The 20331-nt window shown below is 35.6% G+C and overlaps 1 protein-coding gene across 1 annotated transcript in view; it reads right to left on the reverse strand.

Moving 5' to 3' along the window:
* LOC136281867 (carcinoembryonic antigen-related cell adhesion molecule 5-like) overlaps positions 1 to 4832 on the reverse strand; it is a 27251-nt gene extending 22419 nt beyond the window's left edge. Inside the window, exons 1-3 of the mRNA XM_066168905.1 lie at positions 4589 to 4832; positions 904 to 1173; positions 245 to 493 (exon numbers count right to left, since the gene is read on the reverse strand). Of these exons, the coding sequence (XP_066025002.1) occupies positions 245 to 493; positions 904 to 1173; positions 4589 to 4832 (763 nt within the window). The remainder of the gene's footprint in view (positions 1 to 244; positions 494 to 903; positions 1174 to 4588) is intronic.
* Positions 4833 to 20331: the final 15499 nt, after the last annotated feature.

Below are 20331 nucleotides of genomic sequence, written 5' to 3' on the forward strand. Positions count from 1 at the left end.
TACATTTCTCAATTTTTACATCAGACACCTTCCTACATGCTCTACTCTCTCTCTTAATCTACTAAGAACTTACCATCAAAAAGGATAATTGCCTCTTTCTAAATTTGCGTTATAATACGATGACCGGGAAGAAGAAACATTGAAATTATCGCTGTGTGGCTCAACAAACACATGTCCAGCACACTGATTAGCTCTGCATAACAAAAATTACTATGCCTAATGAAAACATTATATAGTTTCTTACAATGCACATCAATGAACATCCTTGTTGATTCATTTCCGCAAGTGTTGCTTGCAGTGCATCTGTATTTTCCACTCTGATTTCTTCTGATATTAATGATAGTCAGTCGCTTTTCTGTAATGACTTGACCAGTTTTCACATTCTTCCAAAAGTAATTTAGCGGAGGAGTCCCTGCAGTCACACTGCACTCCTTTGTCACATTTCTACCTTCCTCCACTGTTACGTTCTGTATCTGTTCCACAGCAACTGGAACTGGAAGGAACGAACGGGAAAAAGGAGTTTTTCAGTAATGAGAAACAAATTCATGAGTAAAAGTACATCTTGGAAAACATAACTTGCATGAAAAACAATGGATAAACAACTTTGAAAAACCAGTGGACTGGATTTCCATGGGAGTTGAGATCTTTCAAATAAAACCTGCTTTAAATTCTCCACGAATTTATCTCCTAACAAGTCTCGGTTGTAAAAGTATGACCCCATCAAATTGGAAACACTTAAATCCCATCAAAGTTAAATTTGTCTTTTGTCAGTCTGCGCACATTTTAGGCAAACAACCTGTTTTATGTAGAACAATGATCTTCACTGTTCCTTTCACATATGGAGGTAATAAAAGGGTTCAGAATATTACACTAGCCTACGAGTATTAAATATCTAAGTTTTACCTCTCACAGATAGAGAAATTATGTTTATGCTTGCGACATTGTCAACTTGCTGATATGCCTGACATCTGTAAAAAAATGTTTCTCTATGTGATATTTTCTCTATCCATGTTCCTTTTTCAATTAAACCAACATATGTTTCATTCCTAAGGAGCACATAGTTATGGACTGGTGGATTGGCTTCAGATGATTTGCATGTGAAATTCACCCACATATCAGTGCAGCCATTGTTCTCTGTTGTGTTCCTCTCCAAAGTGACATTATCTGGCTTAACTGAAGAAACAAATTTGATAGATCATGTAAGCATTAATTTTGATTTTTCTGCTACTGATGTAATGTAAGTGGGTAAAACAAGTAAGTACATTAAATGCATATTTAATAATTATTAGCTTATTCTAGCTTGTTTGAGAATGAAAGTTGAAAACATTGATTATAATTTTGCTGAAAAAAAATGTTTAATAAGAAATCAGAAGTTATTGGTTAAATAAGAAAGGTCAGCAAATCCAACAAAGGTGCTACCGTAAGTTTGTTATCAACTATCAGCTCCTGCCAGTAAGTGACTATTAACCCTTTGACAGAAAAAACCACCCATGGTTAACTACAATGCATGTTATCCTGAGCGTTCTAGAAAAGCCCTCCCAAAGAACAACTTAGCTTTGATGGAGTAAACAACTGATTTTTATTTTTCACAATTTTCTTTAACAAGGAGCACCTAATTAATGTTAACAAGAATCATAGCGCTAATTTCCAATGAATTCCTTTCGATCACAACTAGTGCCAAGTGTTACAGCAAATCCATAGTTAAAATTAAAAGCGCCCCTGGAGATAACAATAGATAATTTTACTTAGTTTGGCTACCTACAGTGTGCTCTTAAATGTATTAAACGAGTCTTCAACCAGCAACGTTGAACAAACCTGCACGAAGAGTATGAAATGGCCATCTGTTCTGCTGAGTTCATAATAGACAAAGGCTGACATAAAAAGATTTTGCAGACATGAAAATTAAATGTGACTCATTCCGTTTCCCTTTTACACAATAACTTAGGTTTGTGGTAGTTGGAATAGAAATAGATGTCATAAGACGTTACCGTCAAAATCTGACGAACTGAACAGTAAAAGTATAGCTTTCCTCAGGTAGCAAAAGTAGATGACAATCCCTGATGTGAATAAAAGAGTCGCTATTCGAAACTTGCGCTGTTCAACTTATTGCTTTCTTCCCTTCACGGCAAATTCATGGTGTTATATGAGAGGTGCATGTAGTGGAAAGGATCGAAATCTGACAACTATACTTCTAAAACCATTTCTCTAACCCCGGAAAAATAGCATTGACGTTGCGCTAAGTTGTAACTCAGAAGGCTGATACTGCGACTAAAGCTGTATGAGAATCTTTCCTCGTGACCAGTTAGACAGCATCATTAGCATCAGTCACAATGGGTGTGTCAGGTCTCCTCACTTCCTTTTCAGCGAGCAGGAAGCTGCTTGTTCATTCTTCTCCAAAAAAGCCACAATTAATTCTCTAACCATTTCTTCAATTTCAGCGGGTGTTGTAAGAGCCATTCAGTCTCTCAGTTACAGTGTTAAACAAACCTCCATATTTTGCCTTCAGCTGTTCCCTGGAAACATTATTAACACTACCCTTTCAAATGCCTTGCAGTACAATACACTTTCATTGAAAAGATCATATAAATCCAAGCCCAACCAGGGTGCGACAAAAGTGCTGTTAGCTATCCTAGGGTTGGTGAAAGTCCCATCATGCAACCATGATTCCATAGCGATTTGCTCGACGAGCAAACAAACTTTGCTGTGGCAAGCATTAGTTGGAACTGTTTCTTGTAAGGCAACATTAGTTGTTAGGCAAGAACTGGGTAAAAATGATAATTTAATTTTTAATTCCTTTGGAACCAGACAAACTCTTTGTACATGTGTAGATGTATGGTGTTTCCAAGTGTTTTTATTTTAAACAGAAAAATAGAAGGAAAAAAGCTTTAAATTTGGTTAAATGGCTTTGAATTAATCGAAAATATAACGTGTATTTACAAATATACCGTTCACTGCAGAGGATACGGCTAATGACATTACTAAGTAACATATTATTGCTCTTACTTGATAAGACAGCATCTATGTACGCGTATATGAGCAAAAACCCTAACAATATTTTTTGATCTATTGAATATAAACATCTTCTAAGAACCGCAAATAGTGTTGTAATTTGTTTCATCACGGTGTTACACTTTACTGCCGTTGGGATATACATGTACTTCTACTCCACAAGCATCACTTGTTTTAGGAGATGTTACAACGATTGATCTTTGACTAGAATGAAAAGTCGCAAGATCAGCACAAGTGCATTTAAGTCTTGATTATGCACATAAATTCGGGCGGCTTGTGGTGCGGTGCGGTGCGGTGTTTCACAGCTTTTTGTTGTTTTTTTTGTTTGTTTCTGTTTTTTTGATATGCTTTGTCTTGTTGTTGTAGCTGTCATGCTACCTGTAAAGCTTTAGTGCTGCTATTAAGGCTGAGAGAATGTTTCTGTCCTCTGCTCCCGTTTAGTATTGAGAGAGATACAAACCCTTCTTATCGCAAAGATGTGAAAATTGATTACATCTTTTATAGAAATTGGCCCTCAGTTGGTTATGAAATTTGATCATCGGAGATGTCGTGAAGTCAAATTATGTAATATGCTTTTTTTCTTACAGAACACTGTTCGAAAAATAATAATGTACAGTAATGCGAGTCACTTAGAGGGTTGCTTTCATTGATTTAAAATGTGATCTAATACTTTGAAACATGAATCACAGCTAAGAGGGTATTTCCGCTGACTCACTGCTACAAGTTAGCTGTTAAGGGATGACACGATAGTAGTGTTAAATCGGTGCACTTGGTGTCTCTCAGAAAATGGTTCAAAATACAATTCTTTAACGTGGTAATATCTACAGGTGATTTTTCTTTCTTCATCTCCCTCTCCCTTTCTTCAAAGTCTCCACCACGTGCAAGAATATAATGACCGAGATATTCGAGAAATCCATTAGTTGACTGTTAAATTGAAAAAAGTTTTGTCATCTTAAGCATTATTTCTACTCTTGTATTGCATGAAGTTTTTGTCCTTTAATGGTCTCTAAATATTAACATGTACATGAGAAATAAGATAATCATTATTTGGGAAAAACTTCCCCTTTGCTGCATGCTTGGTGATTACAGCTCTCTCCGCTTATTACATTTTGCTTCAATGCTGTTTTTTTTTTCAATTGTTCATATGACTTTTTCAAGTTACTATCCATCATTTTTTTTTAATCTGATCATTCCAGACAATAAGTTAAATAGCAGTGCCACTCTGAGTTGAGGAACGTTTGATTTCTTAGGATGGTAACATTTAATTGAAATGTTAAGGCATTTTACTTGATGTTTCTAATATTGATACAGTGTCCGTGCTTCAAAACTGAAATCTCATATTTCTATTAAGGGTTTTATACTTCTGTACACTGATACAGCATCCATACCAACTTTAAAATAAGAGCAAGCTCTACACACTAGTCTAACCTTAATTTATAGAATCTTAACTTAAACACTGAAAAAAAATTATCAGTATATAACATCAAAACTTCACTGCAAATACAGCTAGGTCACATAACTTACGCAAAGTAAATAAGAATTAAAGATACATGTAGTTGGTAGTAAAAGGTGTACTCACAAAGTACATTGACGGAGATTGTACTGTTAACTGGACTTGGAACCCCATTGTTTGCAAGACAGCGGTATGTCCCTCTATAAGTCCTGTTGATATTTACAATATTCCAGGGATTTCCAACAAACAGCACTTCATCCTCTGACACTCTGGTCCAGGTGATATTTGGGTCTGGTTTACCGGTTGCATTGCAAAACAAAGACAGATTAGAATCTTCATTCACAGTCTGGTTATCACTATAAGACGTCATCCCTAGTGGAACTGAAAGGAAAGAATATGACAATGTATGGCTTTGGTACAGACTCATTATTGCAATGAAAAAATTATTCATAGTGACTTTAATCTTAAAACATAGTGGTAAGCAACTACAGTATATATATTTTGTACTGTGCAACATCAGTTGTATTCAATACAGTTACTATGTCTACCTCTACCTGTCAATAACAAGCCAAACGGCTTCATTTCACTATTGCTGGAAAAGAGTTAGGGCCAGCTCTGTTGAAAGTGAAATTTTTAATTTTTAACCTGTGTGCAACTGCCCCCTGCATATAAAAATGCTGTTTTTTTTTCTTTTAGGGGAAGGGGGCAGGGGACACCTGAACAAAGGCTACAGGCAGTTCGTAAGTTTTCATCTGAACATGCTGTGTCTCACGCATTACAAGCAGAGCACAATGACAAAATTCCCAGACTTGTATCCCTATAACATCTCAGGCCAGTGTTATTAAATGCGAAAAGGTCAATATTTCAGGTGGTTGTTTTCATCAAACAAATTTTGACATGTCCCCCTTCGAGTGCAGTTATTGCTGTTTGTCCACTGTAACTGTTGTTTGGGATCAAATGGAAGAAACATCGGCGAGGGGATTAACAGCACCTACACTCACTTTGAAGATAGAGAAAGAGGCATATGTCAACAGAGGAGCTTCATTGCTATATTGAAGCAATTTGTTTCCTCACTGAAAGAAGCTACATCATGGTTTCACTCACTGGCTCTGCGTGAGTCACTGGCTCTACGTGTTGTTTTTGAGTGTTAAAGGTAAAAGGAGAAAAGTTATTAATCTTTGATGAATTAGCTATATTTGGGACCAGTTCCTAAATCAGCTTTGGGTAAGAAATAAAGTCTAGGTACTTATTTTGTCCAGAATAAATTAAAGAAAATTCCAGACGTTTTCTTAATATTATGGAAGTATCATTCTGGGAAAAAGCAAATATCTCTGAGCAACATTGCTGCAATAGGATAAATATTTTGGTTTCCCAATGAATGTAAACAATTGGTTAGGGTTAGGGTTAGGGTTAGGGTGGATTGTTCTTTGGTGGTGATTGGTGACTTTCTGGGTACTTAAATCTGATACCTGTAAGCTACATTTGCAGTTGATCCTACTCGTCATGCTAATGGTTTAGATGGTACGTACGTAGTACATCGTGTTTGGAATGGATCCTAACTTTGTTTTTCATATCTTTCAATATTCATATCAGTATAAAGTTAGTGCTTTGGGTTTTTCTGTTTTTAAATACCGCATTTACTCGTGTATAAGTCTATTTTTTATGACTAAAAAATCAGCCCAAAAAAGCACCCTTGACTTATACACAAGTCATACACAAAGACCTGACCCAAGCAATCCAAGAAATTACCATAACAATTGCGTGAAGTCCATTTAGAAAACCGAGTTTATAAAACTAGCTCGAATTTTGTTCGAGTTTCGTCACTTTTCAGCGCATTCTTCTTCCACAAAAAAGTTTGAAAAATTTTGAGTGGCTAAACACAAAGCTACTGAAGCTGATTTCTATTGTGTCTTCGGACTGTAAAGCAGAAATTTTTTCTTACAGCCTCGCTGCTGTTTACAGTGCTGAACTTTCGATTTTATTGAACGATAACAGTAGCTTAGTAACCTGACAAATTGTCTTGTGTGGTCTTGCTAGTTACACGTGATCCTTTGAAGTTATTTGGTGTTACTTCGGTTTACTTCTTACTACTTTCGAACTCAACATTAAGATAAAGTTAGTTGAATGCAAGAAGATTTCATTTTCAATGCGATTTACAAAATATGGTAAAATACTTCTCCAATAAATCAAAGTGCTCGTGTGTGCTTAAATCATGGTGATATAAACAAGTGCTGCTAAACTTCAAACATGATTACATTTTGCTCTGCAGTTTTTCAATTCTCCATGTTTTCAATACGTTCCCAGAAATAAGAGATTAACTTTTGCGAAATTTCTATCTGTCTGAATTTTACGTCTTTGACTAAAAATGATGAAAAATCCGATTTTTCAACTAAAAATGGGGGCTCGACTTATACACGAGTTCGACTTATACATGAGTAAATACGGTACATGTAAAATCATTTTGATTGGTTATCTGCTCATTTCAGTAAAAGAAAAGACACACAACAAATACGTGTGTGTTTCACTTTTTAACAGCCTTCTCGGGCAGGCATCTTATCCCCTTTCACAACTCAGTCCCCCACCATCTACTCTAACTCTAGATAAAACACGGCAAGTCGAATAAATGGTTGCAAATTTGTAAGTTAACTCGCCCTACCTTTGCGAAATGGCTTTTGGAATTCCTAGGAATTCCTAGGTATAAAGGTGTGAATTTTCACGGTAAATTCGGACTGGGAATTCCTAGGAATTCCTAGGAATTCCCAACCATAACAACTCTGGTTCTAAAAACCTAGAAATTCCTAGAAATTCCCAGAAATTCCCAGAAATTCCCAGAAATTCCAAGTTTATAGCCAACAGGACTTGGAATTCCTAGGAATTCCTAGGAATTCCAACTCAGAGAACCAATGACTTTCCCTGAAAAGCTGTAAACCTAAAAAATTCCTAGGAATTTCTGGGAATTTCTGGGAATTTTTGGGAATTTTTAGGAATGTTTAAGAATTACTGGGAATTTTAAGCAAAAATTTGAGGCTAATGATATAAAATAAATACTTTAAATTAAAAAAACCCAGCTAAAATTCAAGTATTCAATGAAATTTATTTAGAAGCTTAATTAAGGCTTACATGTAAAATATTTTTGATTAATTACTAACATCAATGTGTGGTAATATTAGGATGGAATTTGATTTATTTTTCTCTTCTTGAAAACTTCATATGGATTAATCCTCAATTACAGCTATTCAAATAAAATAGTTCTAATCAATCATTAAATTTGGTTTGACACAAATTGTGAATAAAATCTGTTGATTCTCTTCCATAAAATACAATATCTTAAGTTATATTTATATAGTTATATTCTTGGGAGTGAAGGGGCTAATTACAGACAAATAAAATTTATTTTTTGATTAAAATCTTGTTGTAACTGTAACAATAAATTAGAATGAAGTTATCCTAAACTGCAAACTTAGCTGCTGTTTGTACTGTTTGTATTTTTTTTCCTGGGCTCACAATGAGTTGGCCTTGAATGAGGTTGTCAACAAGAACCTTGACCATTTTGTATCTGGATTCCTTGACATCTGAATTTGAAAAAAAATAATATATTAAAATATGTATGTTTAAAGCTCAGACCAGGCTTTTAAGATGGCTATGAGGAAAAGGGCATTCATTGGATTCTCAAATTGAGAAATCTCTGTTATATTGAGTGACTTTTATATTGGAGTTAGTACATCTCTCTCATGGATTTTACTAAAAAAGGGCTGAATACATTATTTTGTTTTTACCAAGGAGGGCTTCTTTATGTACTAAGGTTTGTTATGAATCTTGAATGTTCCCAAACGTGACTAGAGGAATCTTGAAACCTTACTGATAGGTTTATTTCATTGTAAAGCATAAGCTTAAGAAACTGCGGCATGCAAGTGACCGATTCGATTCTCAGAATTATTCTAGTTTCAGTTGCGCCGAGCGTTATGTTAGCTTAATTAAACCCGCTACATCTATTCTTTTATAAGATTTTGATCACGTAACGAATATCGCAATTTTTACTCACCACAAACTTTCAAAATCGTAGCTTTACAGATGGCCACTCGACCCTTATTTGTACCAGTCCATATGTCAACTGTTGTCCCTTCTTTTAACTCCACGGCGCCAACAACTTTCTTCTCTTTTACAACACTCACGCTATTCTCGTTTTCCCATTGAACCACAATAATAGCTATCTTTAGAAATGTTATATTAAGCAAAACAGTTGAGAAAAGCGATCAACCGATGAAAAGTACATTCAAAGATGAGCGTCAAATGGAGTCTTCTTTGTTTCCGATCACGGGCATGATCACGTGGATCTTTTAGGACTTGTCATTGGCTAGCAAAGTGAATCCGCTGGCTTGCCGATTGCAGTGTTAAGAGAAGCGCCCAACTTTATTCTGACTTCTCCGACCGGTTCTCTGCCTCGATTCCTCAGTCAGTCGTTTCCACTGAACTTAAAGCAGTATTGAGAACAGAGTAGAGTGCGTCTTACAAAGGAGAAACATTTGTAAAAGAGACAGGAGTAGCTATATGCGATTACAGAGGTGCGTTGGAACTCTGGTCCACAAATAGTTATGCACTGCTCGAAGTAGATAAGTCGGTAACTAATTATAACTAATTATTTCTTAGAAAAGCCCCTGAAAGACGTGACTAATTTTAAAGATCTCGGTGTCACACTAACTAGAGATCTTTCATGGGGCCATCACATAAGTATCACTGTCAATAAAGCGAACAAAGTTTTAGGTTCCATTAAACGCTCAGTAGGCACCGCTAACACAAATGTTTTTTCTATGCTGTACATGTCTCTGGTACGGCCAATCTTGGAATATGCGGTACCTGTTTGGTGTCCTTACCTTGTTAAGGACATCCATGCCCTTGAAAATGTACAGCGAAGAGCCTCAAGACTCGCTTTAAATCAACGCAAAGGAGAAATGTCCTATGAAGACCGATGCAAACTGTTAAAATGGCCCACTCTCTCTGACCGTAGAACTTACTTATCTTTAGTCGAATGTTATAAGATAGTTTTTGGTTTTTATCATTTAAATTTTGAAGACTTCTTTGATATTGCCACGATTCGGTCTACGAGAGCAAATCATCAATACAAACTCTATATTAAACCAGCTAGACTTAATTGTTACAAAAATTCTTTTTTTATTAGGATTGTCAAATTATGGAACGAGTTACCGGGTGATATAGTGGAAGCTGACAGCTTTCAGCATTTTAAATCTAAACTTAAATCGTACTTAAATATTTGATTGTAATGATTTTGATTTATATTTTGTCTTTTCTTTTAAGGGAGTTTTTACACAGGGATAACCTCTTAACTTCCTTTTCTAGAAGTATTTTCTTTTTAGTTTTATTTGTATATAATAGTTATCATCTGCTTCTGGAATAAATAAAGTATGTATGTATGTATGTATGTAAGTATAAAACAATTTTGTTGATAGCTGACAGACAGAGAAGAACAACAAGTAAACTTAAGAGCTGTTAATATTGAAGTGTGACTAGCACTTTTCATTTTTATATAAAGAAGGACTTGTAATTTGCACCAAAAATAAAAAGATGTAATATTTTTTTGGGAGATCCAGTGATTGGGACATTTAAGAAATTAAGTTATGAAAGGAAACTTGGTTGGTACTTCTCACTACTAACAAGTCTTGTTGACAAATATTTTCAGATCAGAGTTTCAAATAAAGTAAATTGAAGACGTCATATAAAAGGTGTTTTTCCTCAAAGGGAACATTGACTACCTCTGTCTTGTCTGCATGCCAAATGTTTACAAAGTGTGTGGATGATCCACAAGTATTGGAACTCTTACAAAAATGTTTTGTAAGAATAAAAACAGCAAAACAAATTACAGCAATTAGTCATGAAAATAGAGCAAAAAACTGAAAAAAAAATGCAGCAACAACAATCATGAAAAAAGAAAGATTAATTAGGTGCTGAATTTGTTTGTCTAAGGCATGAAATTTCTACTTAAAGTATTGTCAACAAAAAGTCTCTGACAGCGTTTGAGGCAACTGAGCTGGACCGTTCCAAGGTTTTCTAACAAAGGCAACCAGTAATGTAGGTTAGGGAAGTAAGATAACAATGTAATTATTGTTAATTATTGTGGAAGTTGGCAATTTCCATTTAACATAACTGACAGCTGGTTCATGAGAAAATCCATATTAATGTAAAGATTTACTAAAACTTAGTTTAAGTAATAAATTTCATGATCTTTAAGTTATAAACATGTACATGTATGTATATCTCTTGGTAAGTTTTGTAAAGCATACCTTTTATTGAGCCAAAGTTTTAAGCCTCTGAAATTACTCTTTTTCTTAAAACCTTCACATTCAAGGTATTGAGAATTTCTTAGAATTTATGTGGACCTCAGGGTATTAAAATTGCCTCAAATTCAATTCCCAGAAATTCCCAAGAGTTCCACACTTCTTAAATTATAGGTAGTTTGTAAAGCTGAGAATTCCTAGGAATTCCTAGGGATTCCAAGTCCTCACAAAACTGGAGTCTTCCTTTCCCAGAAATTCCCAGTAATTCCATGCTTTTTAAATCAGAGTTAATTTGCATAGTTGGGAATTTTTGAGAATTCCTAGGAATTCCTAGGAATTCCGAGAAATTCCCAGAAAACTGGGAATTCAGTTTGCAAGGGTCATTTGCATAATTGGGAATTTTTGAGAATTCCTAGGAATTCCTAGGAATTCCCAGAAAACTGGGAATTCAGTTCGCAAGGGTAATAAGATGCCTGCACTACAGGAAACGTGAAGAATGGTCCACAATTGTCAACTTAAAAACTGCTACAATAACTCCACAAATTTCAGAATTGCTTCTTCATTCATTCCCTAAGGATCCTTATTAAAGCTTCAGAAGTTAAGTATCCATGCTATATAAGATTCTTCAACACTGACAGCACAAATTTTTGTTTCAAATCAGCAGAAGTAGTAGATGTTCAGTTTTTGAACACAATGTTTGTTTTTTGATATATTTTAAAACAGATATGGACTTTCAGATTCAAAAGAGATCCAAATAAAGACCTAAGAATAACGTGGTAACAAGCTGTGCTCTGAACATTTAGAACAAGACAATAATGTTAAGTATGTAGACAGCAAAATTAGGAATTTGAAAGATGATGCCTGTCAATCATTGCTTTTATGGTTAATAAGAAGTAAGTTAGAGAGAAACACTACTTCATTGCCAGAATGATAATTATGGGGATGTTTTGGCATCAACCTTTCACTGCTCTGTTTCTTTCCATGAATCTCTGTTAACATGGAACTGGTTAAAACTCTTGTCAGGAATGTGCTCACTTCAACAATTTCCTAGTGCTAGAATGATTGCTCTCTACTTCTAGTTTCATATGACACAATGACCATATTTGGTTACGACCCACTAAACTTGGAGAAAATATTTAAATTAATTACCAATTAAGAAAAACATAAAACTTTTTTATTTTTCAACAAAATACAGCTGTAATCCAACCAAAAATAACCACATTGCCAGAACTTTCTATTTGTGATAAATTTACTTCCCTTTTGTGTTGGTATCATCTATTTTTGGCATTCTTTTAAGAATGTGTGTTGAATATATAAGTTTGTTTTTCCAGCTGTAGGTTGTCAAAGTGATTCAAAATTGAAAACTTTTTTAAAAATTGGGCACTGTACCTCACTTTGTTGCCAATTTCTTTTTCACTTCAGTCTTATGAGTGCTTCTTTATCTGTGAATTAGAAAATTTTGGCAAGAGAAGATGAGAATTCATCAGTTAGATTTCTGTAATGCATGCCACAGCATCCCTTTTGAATCATTGTTTACCCATTTAAAACTAAGTGAGGACATAGTTAAAAAAGTCTCTTGCCACATTTATGTATGTTTATGATAGTACACCAAGAGACCCAAAATTTAATCGACCTACCTACTGAATACTAAGATCTTTAAGTTACATTAAACTGTTCAACCCAATGGCCATGCTAGAGGTCTGGTAAATATGAACAGTGAAATATTAAGTGAACTTTATTGATAGTGGAAATGAAAGATCTGAGATTAAAAGGACATGCTTGCATGATAACAATGTAACATATGATGAACAGTCCAAAGTAGCTACCAAAAGTGTAAAGGTAAGTTTGATTGGGTCACATTCTAGCAACATAAAAAATAAGAATAGTTACAAGTTGATTTTCAATTAGTTCTTCCAGTAATACATGTACAAAACTGTAAAAAATATTCTTTGAATTCACTAATAGTTAACAGTTGGACTTTCTTCGCTGTATTTAAAACAGTTTGGCACAAAGTTTGGTGCACTTTTAACAATTTCATCCAATTAATAAAACCATCATTCATAAATTTGTAAATGGTTTTCAGTATTTTTTAACTATTGTCTTGGAATTTGAGGAGTTTTAACTCAAATGAAAGTGACCAAGCTTGGCATCTCAATAAACACTGGCATGCTATGCATCCAAGAGTGGTTATTTTTTTGGATGAATGGGTTGAAATGGGGCACTAAGTAACTGATGTTTGAATTTTTGTAAGAGAAAAAGAGCATTTACTTTCAAAAGATTTCCATGAAAACATCATGGAGCGAAAAGAAACCTTCTAATTTATCTAAAGTAAACTCAGACAAAAATATTTTATGTTCTGTTGCCACTGGTGTCTGAATAACTGTTAGTGCAAATAAACAGGTTAAGATAATGCTTACTGCCCTTCCTTCACCAGAGACAAAATCTAAATTATTCAGTTATGACTAGTTGCCTCAAAAAAAATCTTTCACATAATCTTGCCGTTGAAAGTAAACCAAACCTATGTTAACTCCAATAGTTTCTAACCAAAGTTATTTTGCTGTCTCTGTTCCTCAAATAAGTAAAAATAGATTAAACAAAGAGAAAAGTATCATATTTCAAAGCCTACAATGTGGGCTCCTTATTTAATTTGGTTGTTGCCTTAATCTGGACTTTGCCCTGTGCATGCAGAATATGTGATAAAATGCAATTTGTTTACAAATAATTGACACCCAATGGGGTGAAGTCCAAGGTAGATAAAAGCAAATTTGATTGGTACAAAATTTCTAAGACTTTTAGTGTAGAAAATTGACTTATTATAAGTAGCATTTAGTTCCATGTGTAATTTTTTTCAGTGGGAAAGGATTATGCCATAAAATTTAGGCTGTTCACTGGAAAATGGCATTTCATCGGAGAAAGTCTAGTTCATAATGGCAAGTAAACATGTAACTGTATCAGGAACATACTGTGTAGACACAAAATATAATTCATGGAGAACTATCAAAAGCAAAGAAATGGATATTTCACTTTGCAGTAGATGAGGAAATTAACTATAACTAGGTGATCTTATAACCTTTGCCAAAAGGGCATTCAAAATGTAAGACAATATTATTGATCAAATTAGTTTGCGCAATTTTCCTCTGAGTCAGCAAAACTAGCCCTTCCAAGACAATCACTCAGGTGATAAATTTGTGTTGAGCATTTAGCTAATGGCATGTTCCTTGCATGTGAAGGATTGGCACACAAAACATGTTTTCTACATGGTAGAAAAATTCCCGTACAACCTTTCTGACTGTGACAGATCATAGCAGCAAAGTCCTCACAAAGGAAATGAACCATTACATTGGGTAGATATAAGCTCAAAATTCTTTGCTATGTCATTGTTTGATGAGCGTCAATGTTTTGTTCATTCCATCCTAACATAAATTGCATGAGGGACAATACTCTGATGCTCTTATTGGTCCAAGCATACCTTAATGCTGTGATGAGATTGGTGCAAGATACTTGCCCAAATGCTGCAATCTGATTCATGCAAGCAACATAACTTTCAATACACTAAAAAAGTTATTATTTTTATTTTTATAAAAAAATCCTTCAGCTGAATGCATACTACAGCCTTGTTTTTTTTCCATTCACCTAAAGAACTACAGTGAATCACATTTTATCTGAAAGCTTGCTTGCTTGTTATCTGTTAATTGCATCATTGTTTTCTCTCAACAAAGAACTATGTGTATAGTGAATATTAGTTATCTGGCTAGCTTGCTAGGTTACTCCCTAACTGTTGGCTTGTCAAAACATAACGGCTTTCCTCAGGTGGCGCATTGGTGTCCGGGGTAATAACATCAACACAGCACCAACAATAACATCAGCCGAGAGGAGTCTGGAATCTGTTGGCGATATGCAACATGATTAAGATCAAAGTAATGATCATCGCACTATCGATTCTTCTTACTTGGCTCCAGAATAATGCTTAGCATTAATTCATGGCTTGTGTGAGACCCTCGGGACTCGAAGCTTGAGAACAAGTATACAGGAAAGATAAAATGGCGGCTTACGGCGGCGAAGGAAATCTCAGTTAAGTTTAGTAGTGAAAAGGCTTGGGTGCTGTGATCTAGTTCTCATGGTTTTGAATAACAAGAAAAGCATTAAACGGTGGTGAGAAAGCAGCAAGTTTTGAAGTCTAAATGAAAGACGGGTAAGCTGAGTTTCAGTCAAATATTATGACGTTTGGATGTAATTTTGACACCAAAAAATAGTTTTACATGGCTATATACACGCAGAGGATTCTGTTGTGATCACGTGAAGGCCATTTTAGCTACTTCTACCACTTAGGTTGTGGAAATAAAAATATGCATACTTGTGTCATATTGAAGCCCTGTGAGATCACAAATATTTTCGGAAGTCGATACTCAGATGAGAAAGAAAAAGTGTTAACGATTATTTCTTCTTTGGAACATTTTACTATTTAGGCACCAAATGATCTTGAGACTGACGATCATTGCATCCGTCATGAAAAATTTGCCCCTGATTACTTTGAAAACTTGAATGTATGATGTAATATAGCTTGTAATTTGTGGGATTTTCAGAAGTAAAGTAGAAATACCTGGAGAGGGTAATGATGTACTTAATGCAGAGCATTTTGGTACAAAGTCTGCTTTCCTGTTATCTACCTGAAGATGCTTTTAATATGCTAAAAAGACTTGCATAGCCCAGTCGAAATGTTTTTGAGTAGTAGACAAGCTGGCTGTGGTAATTGTAGGCAGTAGATGCCAAACCTCTTCTTGAAAAGCAGTCTGAAAAGTGTGAAGTCAGTGGAAGGTACTTCATTGTAGGTGGCCAAATCGCCAGCTGCCAGCCCATTTTGAGTGAGCAGTAAAACTCCAGATTAGCTATTTTAACTAATTTTATTGAGAGCCAAATCCTGCAAGGTTTATATTCAGTGTTAATTAAGTTTTTCTTTTATAGATAGAAATAGGAGAGATGGTAAGTTTTGAGCTCTGTAAAGAAATGTTTTTTTGTCTTGTCACAAACGTGAGACAAAGAAAAACAAAGTTAGAGCATCAAAGCATGGAATCCAAAGCTCTGAGGTTCGATTCTTCGTGGGGACTCAGAATTTTTTCTTTGTCTCATACTTGTGACATGAAAAAACATCTTTCTCTGTTTCTTTTATGTTTCTTATTTTGCAGTAAGTTGGCTTGTTATGGCCGTATTTCTCTCAAATATTTTTTCAGCCCAGTCAAAATGTTTTTGAGAAGTAGGCAAGCTGGCTATAGTAATAGGAAGTAGAGGCCAAACCTCATCTAGACTAGAAGTCTGACAAGTGTGAAGTAAGCGGCAGATATTTTGTTGTAGACGGCCATATCCGTGGCTGACAGCACATTTTGACTGGGCTATTTGTTACTTAGCTACTAGGTAATCTTATAATTAAAGATTACTGCATTCCTTTCTACTAGTTTGCTGCTGGCTGTATGCTGTATATAGCTTGTGATTTGTATGATTTCCACAAGTAAATTGGAAATACCCAAAGATGGTAATGATGTTCTAGGTGATGCACTTGATGCAAAGCAATTTTGGTACAAAGGGTATGCCTTGTTTGTAGGTGATTTTAACATGCTAATAAGACTTGGTATTCAAATAATATACATCAGCTGGAATAGGAATATTAAAAGAAAAATGTTAATATTTAACCATACCAAGCTTTGGTTTTATGTCCAAATTAAGCAGTTTATGGAAGATCACTGCACTGATAAGACCCAAAAGGCTGAGACAGTACTGTCTGCTGTTAGTTTCATATTTGTCATTTCTATTTATCTATTTTATTTATTAATGTTTCTTTGAGTTATAATTCATTGATCTCTTTCAATAGTGCAGGTCTGCACATGTAACCTAATCCCACATGTATGTATGTATAAGCCCAGTCAAAATGTTTTTGAGTGGAATGAAAGCTGGCGATAGTAATAAGCAGCAGAGGCCGAACCTTGTCCTGAATAGAAGTCTGACAAGTGTGAAGTTAGCGGCAGATATTTCATTGTTAGTGGCCAAATTGTCGGCTGCAGCACATTTTGACTGGGCTGATTGTGTGTAGTATGTATGTGCACTTCTTTTTGAGTGTTAAACAGGTCAAAGTACAAAAGAAAAGCCTCTGATAACTTGGTAATCCAAGATGTAAAATTCTTAATAACAAGGTAAAGCTTGATCATTCTTAAGAATTTGAAACTGTTCTGAAAATTTGGGGGAGAGTCAGGGGAGCATTATTTATACATATGTAGCTCTTAGCTTGTGTGCTGGGCCATCATATAAGCAGTGGTAGGTACACAACCGAGGAACAAGAAGATATTTACAAAAAAGAAAATTCAGCTTTATCGGAGCACACATGCCTAACTAAACATGTAATTGGGTGGGATAATTCTAAAATTATCACCCCTTATCGGCGTTACCACCGTACCAGCGCCTTTGTTTGGAAGCCTTGCATATTAATTCCACCCACGTTCCTTTAAATCATGATCATGGCAGCTTACTTTCTGACGCTTATTTACACCTCATCAGATAAAAGGCAGCTGATCAGTGATCTTATAAAAGGACCTCTTGCTGCAGCGTTTAGATCACCCCTGAGGAAGGCACTAGACAGGAGTGTTGAAACATTGGGTCTATGAATTGTAACTTCTTCCATTACATTCATTAAATCTTTAAACCAAAGTAGCATCAAACCATGTCTGATCTCCCTGTTTCTTGGTCGTGTACCTCTAGCCGGTAGGATCTTTGGTGGCTCAGAAGACACCAGGAGACTAGGCTAGGAGAGTTGATCTCATTTCATTTACTTCTTTAGTTATGGAAAAACCTATCTACATTCCATGTTAGTCTTACGCTGTTGTGGGGTCACTCCTTAAAGGTATATTTTCATGCTTTGCAGTCTTGTTCATCTGTTCATCTGGTCAGTAGGAGCTTGTATTGTTCAAAATACACTACCAGCCAGAGGGGCAGCTTATGTATGTGAAGTAAGCTTGAAATCATTAGCACTGTTATCCTTAAAGGTATATTTTCATGCTTTGCAGTCTTGTTCATCTGTTCATCTGGTCAGTAGGAGCTTGTATTGTTCAGAATACACTACCAGCCAGAGGGGCAGCTTATGTATGTGAAGTAAGCTTGAAATCATTAGCACTGTTATTTTTAAAATGAATTTCAAGTTAATAAGCCTGATTCTTATTTTCAGTTGTGGATTCATTTCAATACAAATAAAACCAGTTTTATGAATTTGACATGAAATTTATTTTAGACTTGAACATGTCAACTAGATTTGCTGAAGTCTGTTATGTAATACTTTGCCTAGGTATGGGTGGAAAGGAAGTCTCTATTTTCATGATAGTTGTGATTAGAAGTATTGTCGCCTGCGCATTACCTTCTTCCCTGCCCTTCCATTTCATAATGGCTGAGATAGTGCCCGCAGTGCAGTAGGCCGCGCATGCTAAACGTAACACCCTGTACAACCGGAGAGAATGCACTCGTTTTCAGCCAATCAGAAGCGCATAACCTTTTTCATGTACATTATTAAACACTTAAAACAGAGACAATTAAATAAAGTTAAAATCACGAAAGGCCGCACATCTGCACCTTGTCCTCCAGCTCACAATTATCTCCGATAAAATGAAAGCGTGGTCAGCTTTAGCGCGACTGGGACATGGGTAGAGAAGATATCGCGAGGTAGTCTACAGTTGCGTGGCTTATCAGCAGGTTGGCAATGTCACAAGTACAAATAATGTTACTGTGACGAGAGATGGTAAGATTGGAAATTCTTTTAGAATTAACGTTACTATTGTAATGGGTAAATAGCTATTGGTGCAAATCATTCGGTTTCGGTTGTTCTCCACGTAGTAAAAGAAAAAAAAATAGATGGTGTTTTTTCTTTTTATAGTCATAGTGTTAGTGGTACTAAAAATAAAAATAATGATGGTCATGATAAAAAAAAAAACAGTAAATTGTTACTAGCCTTTTAATTTTCTTGGCTGAGTGTTGTGTTTACAATGTTTTTGGCTATATTGTTATTATTATTATTGCGTAACGTATGGCCTTGTGTTTTAAATTAAAGAAAACGAAGTTTCAGTCGGAACCATGTGATATCAGCATTTCGCTTTTAAATTGAATGTCGTAAATAAGAGGAATTACAACAGCAAATCACAACAAAAGGAATTTGAGGGGTAACGCTAGTTTACATAAATAAACACTGAGCACAGCGAAGGAAAGTAGTGCAATACCGAAACATTTCCTATAACTTATTTGAAAGGAGCACCGCTAACAGTCTGCATTGAAGTCGAGGCATTGATCTGCTTGAAGCATTCACGAGAAGTCTCCTTGGTTTTCCTTCCTCAGTAGCGCATTTAAATAGGGTTTAAAACGTGAATCGAGAAAAGTTACATTCAGGTGAGTTATTTTGTAATCTTTTTTATTGAGGAAAGAATGCTTATCACGCCTTTAGCTTCTTTTGTACCAGTCTTACCCAGTCCGGGTCATAACCATTTCTGGATACTTGATGACGTCACCAACATGGATGTCGTAGTGGGACCTCGAGGAAAATCATTCATTACTTTATTCGAGCACTAGCGACTTTGTTCCCGCCCATATCCCATGAAACCTTGCAAAATTGCAGAAGACAAGCAATTACACACAACAAGCAAAGAACTGACGGTGGACGCGATGACGAGAAGGAAAAATTCAGATGAAAAGTCGGGTGGAGGTTCATGTTGCGAAGGGCTCGATCGAGGAATAACCTCTCTTTAGTTGAGGTTTTCAGGTATGCAAAATTTTTTTTTTATTCCTAAAAAAAATATTTTAAAAAACTAGAATAAATTTGCTTCCAATTCGTTAACATTCCAATCGAGTGCACGAGGTTTTTGCTCAAGTGTACGAATGTTGAAAGTCTGTTAGTGTGCAAACTACTAGACGGATTCCTTTGTTCAGATCCATCGGAGTGTCGTGTAAACCATAAATTTTAACCATACGTTGTGACCGGGCAATTTAAAGTAAAAGGACAATTATATATCGGACCTTTATAAGCCTACATTGTGAATTTCAGATCAAGTCAACAACGTGGATGAGCACATTCAATATCTCGAGACACCTTGTCGTCTTTGTGGCACGAATCTGCCACGGACCAGGGTCGAATCAATATCGATCTTGACATCAGAGAGATTCATTCAGCCAAGGCAAATACACACTAAAAAATAATTTCAGGAAATCACAGATCTTATACATAAACGTGATTATCCAGCAAGTAAGTTCTCCTTCAGGCAAACATAAAACAAAGAGGTATTCATTCACTGGGCTCTCACATCTTCAGGTATCGTATCCGGGAAATGTGCGATAAGAGCAGCATGAAGATGAAAATAGAGAAATCATGTTGGTGGAAAGCCTTGCCGAAGTGTCCCTATTGACAGCATTCCGGAAACAAAGGTTGGAGTTTAACTACACGAACTGATGAGAGTGAAATTTTCGTCTGCAACCACGACGGACTTGTCTGTAATTGTAAAACTCGTTTAGAAACACCGCTCGTGCTTTAACATTTTGCAGTAATTACCTGGACAAAATTTC

This window comes from Pocillopora verrucosa, chromosome 6 (assembly GCF_036669915.1).
Source record: "Pocillopora verrucosa isolate sample1 chromosome 6, ASM3666991v2, whole genome shotgun sequence".
In the NCBI taxonomy this organism is placed as follows: domain Eukaryota; kingdom Metazoa; phylum Cnidaria; class Anthozoa; order Scleractinia; family Pocilloporidae; genus Pocillopora; species Pocillopora verrucosa.